At 36.5% G+C, this 18,174-nt stretch overlaps 1 protein-coding gene across 1 annotated transcript in view; it reads right to left on the reverse strand.

The window, feature by feature from the left end:
• LRRC7 (leucine rich repeat containing 7) overlaps positions 1 to 18,174 on the reverse strand; it is a 646,929-nt gene that overhangs the window by 254,976 nt on the left and 373,779 nt on the right. The window contains exon 6 of the mRNA XM_035018295.1: positions 12,107 to 12,185. Coding sequence (XP_034874186.1) covers positions 12,107 to 12,185 — 79 coding nt within the window. The remainder of the gene's footprint in view (positions 1 to 12,106; positions 12,186 to 18,174) is intronic.

The raw sequence follows: 18,174 nt of genomic DNA on the forward strand, positions 1-18,174 counted from the left end.
AAAGAAAGAAAGAAAGAAAGAAAGAAAGAAAGAAAGAAAGAAAGAAAAGAAAGAAAGAGAAATAAATAAAAGGCACATAGGGTGAAAATGATGGGAAAAAACCCAAAAAACAAAACTGTCTACATTCATAGGTGTATGATAGTCCACGTAAGAAATAGCCCCAAATCTACAAAATATCTACTAAAATAAGTGAATTTAGTGAGATTGCAGGATATACAATTGATAAAGAAAAACTGATTATATTTCTTTTTTTTCTTTAAACTTTTTATTCTTATGTTAATCACCATATATTACATCATTAATTTTTGATGTAGTGTTCCATGATTCATTGTTTGTGAATAACAACCAGTGCTCCATGCAGAACATGCCCTCTTTAATACCCATCACCAGGCTAACCCATCCTCCCACCCCCCTCCCCTCTAGAACCCTCAGTTTGTTTTTCAGAGTCCATCGTCTCTCATGGTTTGTCTCCCCCTCCGATTTACCCCCTTCATTCTTCCCCTCCTGCTATCTTCTTCTTCTTCTTCTTTTTTTTCTTAACATATATTGCATTATTTGTTTCAGAGGTACAGATCTTAGATTCAACAGTCTTGCACAATTCACAGTGCCCACCATAGCACATACCCTCCCCAGTGTCTATTACCCAGCAACCCCATCCCTCCCAACCCACCTCCACTCCAGCAACCCTCAGTTTGTTTCCTGAGATTAAGAATTCCTCATATCAGTGAGGTCATATGATACAAGTCTTTCTCTGATTGACTTATTTCGCTCATCATAACACGTTCCAGTTCCATCCATGGTGTTGCAAATGGCAAGAACTCATTCCTTTTGATGGCTGCATAATATTCCATTGTATATATATACCACCTCTTCTTTATCCATTCATCTGTCGATGGACATCTTGGCTCTTTCCATAGTTTGGCTATTGTGGACATTGCTGCTATAAACATCGGGGTGCACGTACCCTTTCGGATCCCTATATTTGTATCTTTGGGGTAAATACCCAGTACTGCAAATCCTGGATCATATGGTAGCTCTATTTTCAACTTTTTGAGGAACCTCCATACTATTTTCCAGAGTGGTTGCACCAGCTTGCATTCCCACCAACAGTGTAGGAGGGTTCCCCTTTCTCTGCATCCCCGCCAACATCTGTCATTTCCTGACTTGTTAATTTTAGCCATTCTCTCTGGTGTGAGGTGGTATCTCATTGAGGTTTTGATTTGGATTTCCCTGATGCCAAGCGATGTTGAGCACTTTTTCATGTGTCTGTTGGCCATTTGGATGTCTTCTTTGGAAAAATGTCTTTTCATGTCTTCTGCCCATTTCTTGATTGGATTCTTTGTTCTTTGGGTGTTCAGTTTGATAAGTTCTTTATAGATTTTGGATACTAGCCCTTACTCTGATACGTCATTTGCAAATATCTTCTCCCATTCTGTTGGTTGTCTTTTGGTTTTGTTGACTGTTTCTTTGCTGTGCAAAAGTTTTTTATCTTGATGAAGTCCCAATAGTTCATTTTTGCCCTTGCTTCCCTTGCCTTTGGCGATGTTTCTAGGAAGAAGTTACTGTGGCTGAGGTCGAAGAGGTTGCTGCCTGTGTTCTCCTTTAGGATTTTGATGGACTCCTGTCTCACATTTAGGTCTTTCAACCATTTGGAGTCTATTTTTGTGTGTGGTGTAAGGAAATGGTCCAGTTTCATTCTTCTGCATGTGGCTGTCCAATTTTCCCAACACCATTTGTTGAAGAGACTGTCTTTTTTCCATTGGACATTCTTTCCTGCTTTGTCAAAGATTAGTTGACCATAGAGTTGAGGGTCCATTTCTGGGCTCTCTATTCTGTTCCATTGATCTATCTGTCTGTTTTGGTGCCAGTACCATACTATCTTGATGATGACAGCTTTGTAATAGAGCTGGAAGTCCGGAATTGTGATGCCGCCAGCTTTGCTTTTCTTTTTCAACATTCCTCCAGCTATTCGGGGTCTTTTCTGGTTCCATACAAATTTTAGGATTATTTGTTCCATTTCTTTGAAAAAAGTGGATGGTATTTTGATGGGGATTGCATTGAATGTGTAGATTGCTCTAGGTAGCATTGACATCTTCACAATATTTGTTCTTCCAATCCATGAGCATGGAACGTTTTTCCATTTCTTTGTGTCTTCCTCAATTTCTTTCATGAGTATTTTATAGTTTTCTGAGTACAGATCCTTTGCCTCTTTGGTTAGATTTATTCCTAGGTATCTTATGGTTTTGGGTGCAATTGTAAATGGGATCGACTCCTTAATTTCTCTTTCTTCTGTCTTGTTGTTGGTGTATAGAAATGCAAACTGATTTCTGTGCATTGATTTTATATCCTGCCACTTTATTGAATTCCTGTATGAGTTCTAGCAGTTTTGGGGTGGAGCCTTTTGGGTTTTCCACAAAAAGTATCATATCATCTGCAAAGAGTGAGAGATTGACTTCTTCTTTGCCGATTTGGATGCCTTTTATTTCTTTTTGTTGTCTGATTACTGTGCCTAGGACTTCTAATACTATGTTGAATAGCAGTGGTGATAGTGGACATCCCTGCCGTGTTCCTGACCTTAGGGGAAAAGATCTCAGTTTTTCCCCATTGAGAATGATATTCACTGTAGGTTTTTGATAGATGGCTTTTATGATATCGAGGTAGGTACCCTCTATCCCTATACTCTGGAGAGTTTTGATCAAGAAAGGATGCTGTACTTTGTCAAAAGCTTTTTCTCCATCTATTGAGAGGATCATATGGTTCTTGTTCTTTCTTTTATTAATGTATTGTATCACATTGATTGATTTGTGGATGTTGAACCAACCTTGCAGCCCAGGGATAAATCCCACTTGGTCGTGGTGAATAATCCCTTTAATGGACTGTTGGATCCTATTGGCTAGTATTTTGGTGAGAATTTTTGCATCCATATTCTTCAAGGATATTGGTCTGTAATTCTCCTTTTTAATGGGGTCTTTGTCTGGTTTTGGGATCAAGGTAATGGTGGCCTCATAAAACGAGTTTGGAAGTTTTCCTTCCATTTCTATTTTTTGGAACAGTGTCAGAAGAATAGGTATTAATTCTTTTAATGTTTGGTAGAATTCCCCTGGGAAGCCATCTGGCCCTGGGCTCTTGTTTGTTGGGAGATTTTTGATGACTGCTTCAATTTCCTTAGTGGTTATACGTCTGTTCAGGTTTTCTATTTCTTCCTGGTTCAGTTTTGGTAGTTGATACATCTCTAGGAATGCATCCATTTCTTCCAGGTTATCTAATTTGCTGGCATAGCGTTGCTCATAATATGTTCTTATAATTGTCTGTATGTCTTTGGTGTTGGTTGTGATCTCTCCTCTTTCATTCATGATTTTGTTGATTTGGGTCATTTCTCTTTTCTTTTTGATAAGCCTGGCCTGGGATTCATCAATCTTGTTAATTCTTTCAAAGAACCAGCTCCTAGTTTCATTGATCTGTTCTACTGTTCTTTTGGTTTCTATTTCCTTGATTTCTCCTCTGATCTTTATTATTTCTCTTCTCCTGCTAGGTTTAGGCTTTATTTGCTGTTCTTTTTCCAGCTCCTTTAGGTGTAGGGTTAGGTTGTGTATTTGAGACCTTTCTTGTTTCTTGAGAAAGGCTTGCATTGCTATATACTTTCCTCTTAGGACTGCCTTTGCTGCATCCCAAGGATTTTGAACAGCTGTGTTTTCATTTTCATTTGTTTCCATGACTTTTTAAAATTCTTCTTTAATTTCCTGTTGGACCCATTCAATCTTTAGTAGGATGCTCTTTAGCCTCCATGTATTTGAGTTCTTTGCAACTTTCCCCTTGTGGTTGATTTCTAGTTTCAAAGCATTGTAGTCTGAAAATATGCAGAGAATGATCCCAATCTTTTGGTACCAGTTGAGACCTGATTTATGACCTAGGATGTGATCTATTCTGGAGAATGTTCCATGGGCACTAGAGAAGAATGTGTATTCCGTTGCTTCGGGATGGAATGTTCTGAATATGTCTGTGAAGTCCATTTGGTCCAGTGTGTCATTTAAAGTCTGTTTCCTTGTTGATCTTTTGCTTAGATGATCTGTCCATTTCAGTGAGGGGGGGTGTTAAAGTCCCCCACTATTATTGTATTGTTGTCAATGTGTTTCTTTGTTTTTATTATTAATTGGCTTATATAATTGGCTGCTCCCATGTTAGGGGCATAGATATTTACAATTGTTAGATCTTCTTGTTGGATAGACCCTTTAAGTAGGATATAGTGTCCTTCCTCATCTCTTATTACAGTCTTTGGTTTAAAATCTAATTTGTCTGATATAAGGATTGCCACCCCAGCTTTCTTTTGATGTCCATTAGCATGGTAAATGGTTTTCCACCCCCTCACTTTCAATCTGGGCGTGTCTTTGGGTCTACAATGAGTCTCTTGCAGACAGCGTATCGATGGGTCTTGTTTTTTAATCCAATCTGATAGCCTGTGTCTTTTGATTGGGGCATTTAGCCCATTTACATTCAGGGTAACTATTGAAAGATAGGAATTTAGTGCCATTGTATTGCCTGGAAGGTGACTGTTACTAAGTATTGTCTGTGTTCCTTTCTGGTCTATGTTGCTTTTAGGCTCTCTCTTTGCTTAGAAGACCCCTTTCAATATTTCTTGTAGGGCTGTTTAGGGTTTGCAAATTCTTTTAGTTTTTATTTGTCCTGGGAGCTTTTTATCTCTCCTTCTGTTTTCAATGACAGCCTAGCTGGATATAGTATTCTTGGCTGCATATTTTTCTCTTTTAGTGCTCTGAATATCTCTGTGGATAGGTCTGTTGCCAATCTAATGTTTCTACCATTGTAGGTTACATATCTTTTCTCCCGAGCTGCTTTCAGGATTTTCTCTTGGTCTCTGAGACTCGTAAGTTTTACTATTAGATGTCGGGGTGTTGACCTATTTTTATTGATTTTTGAGAGGGGTTCTCTGTGCTTCCTGGATTTTGATGCCTGTTTCCTTCCCCAAATTAGGGAAGTTCTCTGCTATAATTTGCTCCATTATACCTTCTGCCCCTCTCTCTCTTTCTTCTTCTTCTGGGATCCCAATTATTCTAATGTTGTTTCGTCTTATGGTATCGCTTATCTCTTGAATTCTGCCCTCTTGATCCAGTAGTTGTTTCTCTCTCTTTTTCTCAGCTTCTTTATTTTCCATCCATTGGTCTTCTATATCATTGATTCTTTCTTCTGCCTCATTTATTCTAGGAGTTAGTGCACTCATTTTTTATTGCACCTCATTAATAGCCTTTTTGATTTTGACTTGGTTAGATTTTAGTTCTTTTATTTCTCCAGAAAGGGTTTCTCTAATAACTTCCATGCTTTTTTCAAGCCCAGCTAGTATCTTTAAAGTCATGATTCTGAACTCTAGGTCTGACAGCATACTAATGTCCATATTGAGTAGGTCCTTGGCAGTCGGTATTACCTCTTGTTCTTTTTGTTGAGGTGATTTTTTCCATCTTGTCATTTTGTCCAGAGGAGAATAGATGAATGAGAGAACAAAATCCTAACAGGGTAACAACGTCCCCAGAAAATATACTCTAAACAAGTCAGAAAAGACCTGAAGCCGGGGGAAAAGAAAGGGAAAGAAAGAAAAAAGAAAAAGAAAAAGATAAAAACAAACAAAAACAAAACAAAACAAAAAACCAGAATATGATCAGATATGATCAGGCTGGTGCATAGATCAGTGCCACACACTAGATTTTGGGTGTATTTTGGTCTGTTAGAAGAAGATGCCTCCCAAAATTTTAAAGAAAGAAAAACTTATATATGTACAAAAATAAGGGTTGATATGATAAGGGATGGAATATGACTATAAAGATGAATATTATAAAAATTTTATAAAAGGAATTGATAAGAAGTTGTTTGAAAAAAGAAAGAAGAGGATTTCAAAAAAAAAAAGAAAAAAAGGGAGAGAATGTGATCAGGCAGGAGAGTAGAACAAAACCACTAGAGATTTAGGGTATATTTTGATCTGTTAGAAGAAACTATCTCAAAATTTAAAGAGAGAACAACTTATATATATAAGCCAAAAATACGGGTAACTGCTATGAAGGGATAGAATATGACTCTAAAAATGAAAAATAAAAATGTTTTTTAAAAAAGGGATTGGTAAGATGTTGGTTGAAAAAGGGAAAAAGAAAAATTCAAAAAAAAAAAAAAAGACAGTTAAAAAAAATTAACTTTGAAAGACTAAAGAATCATGGTAAAAAAGCCATGGATTCTATGTTCATTATTCCCCTAGCGCTGGAGTTCTGCCATTCTCATTGATCGGTAAACTTGGTCTTGGCTGGCTTTTCTCGCTGATCTTCTGGGGGAGGGGCCTGTTGCCGTGGTTCCCAAATGTCTTTGCTGGAGGTGTATTGCCCCGCCCTTGCCCAGTCCGGGTTAAGTAATCTGCTCGGATTTGCTCTTGGGAGCTTTTGTTCCCTGCAAGCTTTCCGTACAGCTTTGGAGGACGAGAGTGAAAATGGCGGCCTCCGAAACTCTGCCCCGGAGGAACCGAGAACTCGGGGCCCCGCTCCTCAGTGAGCCCCCAGAGAAAAGCAGTCAGTCACTCCCGTCTCTCCAGTCTCCGGCCGCACTCCGTGCTCACCCGGCCTGTGACCGAACATTTCTATCTCTGGCACCCGACTCGGTGTGGAGTCTCCAAATCCAGCAGATCCCTGTGGTGCGCTCCCACACTGCTCCTCCTGGGGGTGGAAGGGGAATCTCCCTGGATCTGCCACTTGTTGGGTCCCTGCTGGAGGAGCAGTGGCCCGACTGTGCCGCGGATCACGGTTTATGGCAACCCCGAGCTGAGAGCCTGCGCCTCAGCTCCACCTCTGCATCCAGCTTCCCCGCTCTGATACCTGGGATCTCTGGCGCAGTCAGTCACCCCCGGTCTTTCTGTGACCCCAAGGGTCCTGAGAGCACACTGTCCCACGAGGGTTCCACCCCCTGCTTAGCCACTGGAGCGACGTCTCTCAGTGGAGCCGACTTCTAAAAGTTCCGATTTTGTGCTCTGCAGCTCTATCACTTGCCAGAAGCAGCCGATGGAGGACCCCTCTCCCACCGTCTATCTTCCCAAATATCGCCTCAGATTCACTTCTCTGCACGTCCTACCTTCCAGAAATGGTTACTTTTCTGTTCAGAGAGTTGTTGCTATTCTTTTCTTCAATCTCCTGTTGAGTTTGTAGGTGTTCAGAATGGTTTGATCCCTATCCAGCTGAATTCCTGAGACCAGACGAAATCCAGTTCTCCTACTCCTCCGCCACCTTGCTCCACCCCCCTGATTATATTTCTATATACTAACAATAAATAATTGACTAATGGAACAATCTTTTGCAATTGCACAAAAAACATGAAATACTTGGAATAAGATGAATGAATCATATACAAGATTCATATGCTGAAATCTACAAAGCATTGATAAAAGAAATTTTATTTCATTATTATTATTTTAAAGATTTCTACTTATTTACTTGACAGAGAGAGAGCACACTAGGCAGAGCAGCAGGCAGAGGGAGAGGGAGAAGCAAGCTCCCTGCTGAGCAGAGAGCCCAGCAGAGAGCCCGACATCATGCTGGATCTCAGGACTCTGGGATCATGACCCAACCTACAGAGCCACCCAGGCACCCTGATAAAAGAAATTTTAAAAGATATAAGTAACTATAGAGATATACTATTCTCAGGATTAGGAATATTCAATATTTTTGAGATGCTAATTCTGCCCAAATTGATTTATAGATTCAATGTAATCTCTATTAAAATTCCAGATGGATTTTACATTTTTGTAGACAATAGCAAGCTGATTATAAAATTTATATGGAAAAGCAAAAGGTATAGATAGCCCAAATAATTTTGATAAAGAAGAATAAAGTTTAAGGACTCTCATTCCTTGATTGTATGAATTACCATAAAGCTATAGTAATTAAGACAGTATGGAATTGATATAAGAACAGGCATATAGATTAATGTACAAAATGGAAAATTCAGAAATGGATCCAAACACATATGATCAATTGATTTACAAAAAACAGTACTCAGGTAATTTTATGAAGAAAGGATAATTTTTTCAACAAATGGTAATGGAATAAATGGATATCCAAATGCAAACAAACAAGCTAGCAAACAAGCAGGGGGAGGGAACAGAGGGGAAGGGAGAACGACAAGCAGACTCTGAGCTGAGGAGGGAGCCAGATGCAGGGCTTGATCCCACCACCCTGAGATCATGACCTAAGCTGAAATCAAGAGCCTGATGTTCAACTGACTGAGTCATCCAGGTGCTCCTAAAAATTAGCTTTAAATAGATCATAGACATAACTGTAAAGCCTAAACTACAAAAGTTCCACAGGAAAGCATAGGGAAAAATCTTTAAGACTATGAATTTAGCAAAAATCACTTATACAGGAAGAAGCATAAACCAATAAAATAATTTATGATTAAAATCTTCTCTTTGAAAGCCACTATTTTAAAAAGGAGATTTACCTCTGAAACAAATAATACATTATATGTTAAAAAAAGAAGAAGATAGTAGGAAGGGAAAAATGAAGGGGGGAAATTTGGTGGGGGGGAGGAACCATGAAAGACTATGGACTCTGAGAAACAAACTGAGGGTTCTAGAGGGGAGGGGGGTGGGGGGATGGGTTACCCGGTGATGGGTATTAAAGAGGGCACGTACTGAATGGATCACTGGGTGTTATATGCAAACAATGAATCATGGAACACTACATCAAAAACTAATGATGTAATGTATGGTGATTAACATAACATAATAAAACTAAAAAATATATATATAAATGAGAAGATAAGTCATAGGAGTAATTATTTGCATACAAATAAAGGACTTTTAGCCAGAATATATAAAGAATTCTTTTTTTAAAAAAAGATTATTTCTGAGAGACAGAGAGAACACAAGCAGGGAGGAGGGGCAGAGGGAGAGGGAGAAGCAGACCTCCCACTGATCATGGAGCCACGTGCAGGGCTTGATCCCAGGACCCTGGGATCATGATCTGAGCCAAAGGCAGAGGCTTAACCAACTGAGCCACACAGGCACCCCCAGAATTCTTATAATTCAATAATAATAATAAGAAAAGGCAATAAAAATGAACAAGAGATGTGGGGCATCTGGGTGGTGCAGTTGGTTAGACATCTGAGTCTTAGTTTCATTTCAGGTCATGATCTTAGGGTCATGAGATGAGCCCTGAGTCAGGCTCCATGCTGAGCATGGAGTTTGCTTGAGACTCTCCCTCTCCCTCTGCCCCTCTCTCTGGGTATTCTCTCTCTCTAAAATAAATAAATAAATCTTTTAAAAAAAATGAACAAGAGATTTGAACTTTTACTGAAGAAGCAATACAAATTGTAAATAAATACATGAAAATGAAAACATATTACCTGGACATTAAAACTGTAAATTAAAACTACAGTGAAATGCCACAATGAGGTATGTTGGTAAAAATAGAAAAAAACAAAAAACAAACTTGATAGCACGAAATTCTTTTTTTTTAATTTATTTATTTGATAGCACAAGCCAGGGGAGCAACAGAGGGAGTGGGAGAAGCAGAGTCCCCACTGAGCAGGGAGCCAGACTTGGGGCTCAATCTCAGGACCCCTGGATCACAACCTGAGTTGAAGGCAGACTCTTAACCAACTGAGCCACCCAGGTGCCTCGATAGCACCAAATTCTGACAAAGATGAAGAACAACAGATACTCTAATAAATTGCTGATGGGAAAGACAATGGGGTAGCTGTTTTGGAAAACGGTTTGTAAATTTCTTATAGGTTAAACATACACACACCATACTACCCAGTATACCCCTCCTAGGTGTTTACCCAATAGAAAACATATGCTGAAACAAACATCCTAAATATCTATCAATTGATGAATAGATAATAAATTGTGGTATTTCCATACAATGGAATATTACCTAGAAATAAAAAGGAATGTAATACCGATTCTTGAACCAATGTGGATAAATCTCAAAATACTGTGTTAAGTGAAAGAAGTCAGACACAAAAGTATGATACCATTTATATGACATTTTGGAAAAGGCAAAACCATGGGTATAGAAATCAGAGAAGTGGATGATTGAGCTGAGGGAACTTTTTGGGGAGATGGAAATAGTCTATATCTTATTACAGTGGTGGTGCACAACTGTATACATTTGTCAAAACTCACTGAGCCATACAGCTAAAAGGTAAATTTTACTGTATATGAATTATATCTTAAAAAAATCTTTAAAATTAATATACTACTTAAATTGACTTTTGTGTAATTTTTTATGAATTCCCAAACCACTTAATGCTTTCAGTGTTAGGCATTTTTAAATGAAATAAGTCATATTCATCTTTTAAAAAGCTAAACGTATGGAAGGAATTCAGAGACACAGCCAATAAAACTATAGTTTTGAAGCTTCATAAAGATATAAATTATCATCTGATTTCCACTCCCAAAGACTTTATCATGATTCCTAAATAAGATGAACTATTAGGATTAAAGAACTAGAAGTCAAAACAATTTATCATCTGCCCTGTATTACGACTTAAGTCAAGGATATGGTTGTAGTCCTGATGTGAAAAGTTAGTAATGTCTACTCTTTGTTGAGAGAATTGCATTCTGCTTTAAGAGTTTTGAAAAATACTTTTCACAGTCTTTTTTTTCTCTTCCATATTCTACTTTTGAGGTGGAAAAGTTGTTCTCTTTCAAATACATTTTATTTCTTGATGTTCCACACTTTCTACTAAAGGCCTTAAGTTATTTTACAAACAATTCATTGTAAAGATCTCCATCTAAACTTTATCTCCTTCTTTTATATTCTGTTCCTAGTCTCATCTACAGCCTCTTCTCATGACCCATAGAGAAACAGCCTCTTCTCAACTATATTGATGAAAAATTTCCCTTCAAACTCCCTTTGATAAATTTCCTTTGTTCTTCAAAAAAACACTCCAGTCATTAAATGCCTTTCCAGTGGGCTTCAGTTTTTCCTAGTCTCCCCAATTTAATATGAACAGATGACTTAAGGTTTTTTCTCAAATCCTACTGTCAGTTTTTGTATAATTATAATGTTAGTCTTACTGAGACTCATTATCTGCATCCCAATACCACTGATTTGTTTCAACCTCTTCCAGATATTGCTGCTACTGTCTTTCCAGGTTTTACGTCCACTTCTATTGTTAAGTGACTTTAACATTCAGATTTGTGACTTATCCAATCCATTCACTCCATTGTTTGTTTGTTTTTTTAAAGATTTTATTTATTTATTTGAGAGAGAGAATGAGAGAGAGAGAGAGAGCATGAGCAGGAGGGAGGGTCAGAGGGAGAAGCAGACTCCCTGCTGAGCGGGGAGCCCGATGCGGGACTCAATCCCGGGACTCCAGGATCATGACCTGAGCCAAAGGCAGTCGCTTAAACAACTGAGCCACCCAGGTGCCTTCACTCCATTGTTTCTTGACCTATTTGATTGCACAGCACACACCATCCCTATGACATAACTATAATTTGCCAACATTGACACATGCTGGGTCTCATCTTCCCATGGCATTTCTCTACTAACCGATCAAAAGGGGCACCACAATGCCCCATTTCTGATCACAACACCTTTACGATCCAAGTCTTCCATTCTGTTATCCTCATAGAATTCTCTTTCCACTCTTCCTTGTACACAAATAGTCCCTTTTTCTGGTTATACTTAATTCATTTTCCAACTGGAACTACATGATCAGCTATTTTCATGCACCTATCAATATCTCAAACTCTTGTACTCTCTTGAACTTTCATTAGATCCTTGATGTTAATTTTCTACCAAGATCATAACTAATAACTGTTTCTTTCATTTCAGTGCTCTTTCATGGAATGTTGCCTGAGAACCACAGAATGATGACACAGTTAACTTCAAAGTAATGCCATCTTGTGCCAATTAGACCTTCATCATTATTCAGCAATGTTTTTAATCATCTTTTGTTAAACTATTCTGATTTGATTATTTTTCCTCATCATTCTATTAAATTGAATTTTAAATGCAATATTTAAAATTCATTTATTATGTGAATTTTGTTTATCTGAGTACATTATTATCCAATGGAAACATAAATATAAATAAAATGTAATCATACTCACTTAGAAATGGGATTGACACTGGCTTCAATAATTGTTAAACACTTACAGCACTTAATGTTTTCTGGAAATTCTTGTACACCTAAAATGTAAAGAAAAAAAAGCACATGAAAATGCCCCAGCAAAAATTCTTTAAATTACAGTTCTAATATTAAGAATAATAAATTAAAACTATGAATTAATATACAGTATAGATATAGCATCAATACACCATTAGGATAATCATTTAAGTAAATATAATAATGTAATAATATATTAGTGTTACATAATAATGTTATATAATATATACATATTAAAAATAATATATACATTTTAAAAATAAAATTTAAATTTAAGTAATATTTTATCACAGTAATAGTAGGAAATTGGATATAAAATTGAAGACAATTGTATATTCAGCATGAGATAGATCTTGGCTCTATATTAATTAAAGCAATAAAAATAATTAGGTATTTGGTCATTAAGTGCTGCTACTGGGGGAAGGGGATATCAGCAGATATAAAGAAAACAGATGACAAAATCTTTGTTTCTTTTATTTTATAAGATGGGAAGATTGAACACATGCATGTGAAAAATATCTAAGGATATATCACAAAACCAGTATATATTCCCGAATTAATGTGGGTCTCTAACAAATTTTATGCAGTTCTTCCTTGTTGGCTGCACAGAGTGTAGTTCTGCAACTGCATGAAAGGGTGAAGAGGTGAGCAGCTCTTCCTTGGGTCCTCTCTGGAGTCTCTGAGATAGCCAGCCTGGCTCATCGCTCTTGGAGAACTGCTCATCTGCTGTCAAAGTTGTGCTGTAGGCTATGTGACAGAAAAACATAGGTCTTTCTACAAAACTGAAAATCAGTAAGCCACAAACCTAACCCATAAATGTAAGGGTGAGAGAAATAAGAGATGTGGAGGATATTTCAATTGATACAAGTGAATCAAATATAGTAGGTCCTATAAAAGAAGAGAAGGCAGAAATATGAAGTTATCCCTATATGCCTGCAGTACTACCAGCTCTACATTTTTGAAATGATTATTAAGGGTGTAAAAATTTCCATAAAGAACTAGTCCTGCTCACTACTTCATATCTGACAAAAGGATAAGAAACATTTTGCAGTAGGTTTTTGTTGAACTTTTTAATGATAGATACACAAGAAAGAAAGCCTTCCACCTTACTAGATTCCATTGACCTAGACGACCATGTCCACAAAACCTCGAAGCCCAGTGAAGCAGCAGGAAGATAGTCAAACCAAGACAGGTCACTTATCCACTGCAAATGAAGGGTATAAAAGACAATATGGGGATGTTTCTCATGTTTTTTCTCCCTATGTGAAATTTCATCAGAAACTATGCTGTCCTAAAGTTATTGCTGAAGTATTTCAGCGTCTTAATAAGAACTGAAGGAAGTGTAAAAGCTGCATTATGTACAAATTGAATAAGAAAAGCCAATTTTCCTTTTTTGGAAAGGCCATAATACCTACAGATACCTCATTAACGAGACATTAATAAAATGGCAAAGAAGTCAGTAAGTCAATCCTTGAGATGTCTTCAACATTTTCCCTCAGTATTTATATTTACTTTGGATATCAGCAAACAACAGGGGGATAAGACTTCATCTACCCTTTTACCTTTTTCTGTTTGATCAATTTGGGCTCATTGCATACTGGTGTACCTGGTGCCTTATCTCTACAGGTGCTTGCCTTAGGATGAATTTTCCTTAAATTATGTATAAACCAAGACGTGGAAACAGAAGCAAATTAAAAAATGATTTTAAGGCGCGCCTGGGTGGCTCAGTCGTTAAGCGTCTGCCTTCGGCTTAGGTCATGGTCCCAGGGTCCCAGGATCGAGCCCCACATCGGGCTCCTTGCTCGGCGGGGAGCCTGCTTCTCCCTCTCCCATTCCCCCTGCTTGTGTTCCCTCTCTCGCTGTGTCTCTGTCTGTCAAATAAATAAATAAATATATAATCTTTAAAAAAATGATTTTAAGAAAAACACTGTAATTCTTTATCTTCTACTGAGAATGGAATTCCCTGTTGTGTGAAAATACTACTAAATTATTTGTTTAAAAACTTTTATTATGTTTTTTGCAGTTCAAACTTAAAGTTGTTCAAAGCAGAGTCTACTGAATTAAGATGGAATCCCATCTTCATCACTTACTGGCTGGATAATGTTATGAAAGTCACTTAAATGTTCTATGTCTTAGTTTCCTACTTTGAAAATTGGTGATTATATGAACAGTTTCAAAGAGAGTTGTGGTGAGGATAGAGAGATAAAGCAGATAAAGTAATTGGCACAAAGTGCTGCATAAATGTTATCTATAATTATTAGAAATACAGTTGACCCTTGAACAACATGGATTTGAACTGTAAGGGTCCACTTATACATGAATTTTTTTCAATAAATACATGCAGTACTGTAAATATATTTTCTTTATTAACATTCCTCTCGCTTATGTGGTTGTAAGAATACAGTATTAATACATTTAATATACAAAATATGTGTTAATTGGCTAATTAATATGCAAAAAATGTGAAAAGGGTTCCAGTCAACAGTAGGCTATTAGTAGTTAAGTTTGGGGAGAGTATAAAGTTATATGTGGATTTTCAACTGTGCAGGGGAATGGCACCCATAACCCCTGTGTTATTCAAGGGTCAACAGTAAATAGAAGCAGACTGTCTCAGTCAAGAAAGGAACCAAATATCAAAATGAGCTGGCTTGAGGTAATACATTTGTAAAATTTATCCACCTAAGAGAACAAAGCAAATAAGTAAGAATTAGTGTGCTGAAAGAATTTTCCAATATCTAATCAACATGTATCTGAGATAAATGCTCTAAAATGTTTCCAGGGAAACTTTACCATATGTGCTAATATATGGGCCCTAGAGTTTAGGAAAAGTTCTAGAGCATATCTTTAACTCATTGATCTAAACATGAAGAGGTAGTTTAGCAAAGAGTTAAAAGCACAGGTTGGAAGCATGAACGAATCTCAGTGTTGTTACTTAACTAGCTATATAATCTTATATGATATAATATTTGAGCATCACTTATTCATTTCTTGTCTAATTCACAGGGTTGATCTGAGTATTAGATGGTAGGAAGATAAAGCAATTAGTATCATGTCTGGCATTTAACAAGTGCCTAATATATACTAGATAAAATTCATGTATTAATAAGAGTTAAGGTAACTTACTCTTCTCTATGCCACTGTGTAAAATAACTTAATTCTCTTAATAATCTTGTGAGGAAGATATATTAGGCAATATTATTTTCATTTTATGGATGAAGAACCATGCATTAACAAAGATTAGGTAACTTATATAAATACTAATGGGTGTTTATAGATGAAAAGGTAGGAATTAATTCAATTTTTTAACACTATATCTTTTATTCCTTTTTACTTCATTATGTTCCTTCCTATTAAAATTATAACAGATTTGATTATAGAGTCCACACCTTTATCAACCAGTCTTTGTGATTGATCTGTCTGGTCCTCTGAAACAGTGTTTTCAATTTATAAAAAAGATTATATTTGTGATATGTGCATATACATATATATGTACACACACACACACACACACATTTTCTAACATGAACTTTGTTTTGATTTTCAAATATATTCATCCAGAAATAGAGGGATACGTACTCTCCACTTTAACAATATATCTATTTTAACCATTTTTACTTGTGATAAGTGTAGGAAATGGGGGGGCTCAAGCATATTTAGACCATTACAATTCAAGTTCTACTCCCTGTTTTTCAGTTGAGACAACACATAAGCTTTCTAACACAGGCCTATAAGGAATTCTCTTCCAACGGTATTAAGAGTTCACTTTTGGGAATCCTGGAGGTTCAAGCTCATTATATTTAGACAAGATTCAAACCTAGGCTGAAAAAACAATGAGAACTGTACTCTAAAATAATTACATGGCAAAATATAGTCAAAATGGTGTATTTAGTTTTTAAAATGGACTATTGTTCTATTCACAAATAACTGATAATACCGATAAATGTTTATCTTCTCAATTAAGACACTATGGTAATATTTTCCCAATATGTTCACTTCAGTAACCATACCACAGAACTATTTTGAGTATGTTCACAGAAATACTGTCAAATGAGAGATGACATTTCTGCATCCTGAACTTAAAACAGAAACAAAACTTTTAATGTAATGGAATTAACCAAAGTTGCATTAACAGAATATTAATACCTTGAAGTAGAAAAGATATAATTGACTACTTTATCTGATTCTTTGCCCTTCCTTTTTTAAAAGAAATTAGATTGAAAAAGTTCCTGCTCAACTTTCAGTTATTCAAGAACTTATCCATTTTGTGGATTATTCATTCTTGTTCTCTTTCCTGCTTCCTCCATTTGACCATTACACATCTCCATCATTCTTGCAGAGGGTGTGCAGAAGAAGGGAAAGAAGAGAATTCTGAAATCAACCAAATATGGGTCTGTCCTGCCTAGCATGGTAGAAGTTGAAAAATCATAGCTAAATTTAGATTTTAGATTATCTGTTTGTTTTTATTTGGACTATCTTATCTATTTCTAATGCAGATGACTAAGTCTTGACAAAATGATCTTAAACCTGTAAATATAATACAGATTTCAACTTTAGTTATAAAAAAATTATTGGTGTCAAAATAAAAAAACAAAACTAAATTGTCATTAAAATCTTGGGTTAGGCTTTAAGTTGGTTTTAAGTTGATTTTAAAGTATGAAAGCAAATGTTTTTCCCCATGAAATAGATAAGTATGGAGTCTAAGTGAAGCAAACAATTTTGTCATTATCAAACATGGAGCCTAACAATAATAATAGCAACATTGATCCTTATGATCATAAATGAAAGGCAAACCAGAATGTAAGACATTTATATAATATATAAACTGTTTTTAACTCTTATTTTCTGAGTATATTTATTTAATGTTACAATTTTTACTTGACCTCATCCACTCTCTCACCTAAATCCTCAGTCAAATTTCATCCATACAAATACATTTAAATTCTATCATCTGCATGAAAATTTATTCAACTAATTTAGTCCATGTCGCTCTCTCCTCTTAACACCTAGCATTTTAGATTATATTATGTCTGAAATTAAATAACACTAAGAGATGAGACATAGTACTTGCTTATAAGTTGAAGAGTCACTGCTTTACCATCTTATTATATATAGTTTTCTGATATTTGAGTCACTAACTAATTATAATGTCCTTGAGAGAAAAGGGCCATTCATATATTTGACAAATATTTGAGTACCTACTCTGTTAGGAACTGTAGTAAACATTGGGGATACAGCATGATAAAGATGGATACATTCACTTCATTTGCAGAGCTTGTATTCTAGCAGAGGAATTTGTACAATAAAACATAGTGATAATTAATATAAATATATAAAATTATATAGTATCTGAGCAATAAGAAGCACTATGGGAAAAGATATTTAGAGCATAATGAAGAAGGATCAGAAACACCTGGCAATTTTAGGAACACATGAGTGGCTTAGTAGGTTAAGTGTCTGCCTTTGGCTCAGGTCATGATCCCAGGACCCTGGGATCAAGTCCCACATCGGGCTCCTTGATCAGCGGGGAGCCTGCTTCTCCCTCTGCCTGCTGCTCCCCCTGCTTGTGCTCTCTCACTCTCTCTCTGACAAATAAATAAAATCTTTAAAAAAAGAAAAAAAAAAAGAAGAAACACCTGGGAATTTTGAAGTTAACTAGGGTGATTAGGGTAAGCCTCATTATTGGTTAGGAAGATGGCATTTGAGCAAGGACTTGAAGAAGGTAAGAGAGATAGAGAAACAGATGTCTGGATGTCTGAAAGTAGAAAGTAAGAAAGTTCCAGGCATAGGGAATAGATAGTGAAGATACTATAAAGCCTGAGTATGCCCGGCGTATTCTAAAAAAAAAAAGCAAGGAGTCCAGAACGGTTAAAATACAGCAAAGAAGAGAAAAGTAGCAAAAAATGAAGTCAGAGAGGTAATAGGGGTGTGTATGTGGGGGTAAGATGAGGGTATCTACTCATATGGGGCTTCTCAAGCCATTGCAAGGACTTTGGTTCTTACTCTAAATGAAAT

This window comes from Mirounga leonina, unplaced genomic scaffold (assembly GCF_011800145.1).
Source record: "Mirounga leonina isolate KUSES-001 unplaced genomic scaffold, KU_Mleo_1.0 Mir_173, whole genome shotgun sequence".
NCBI classification, from domain to species: domain Eukaryota; kingdom Metazoa; phylum Chordata; class Mammalia; order Carnivora; family Phocidae; genus Mirounga; species Mirounga leonina.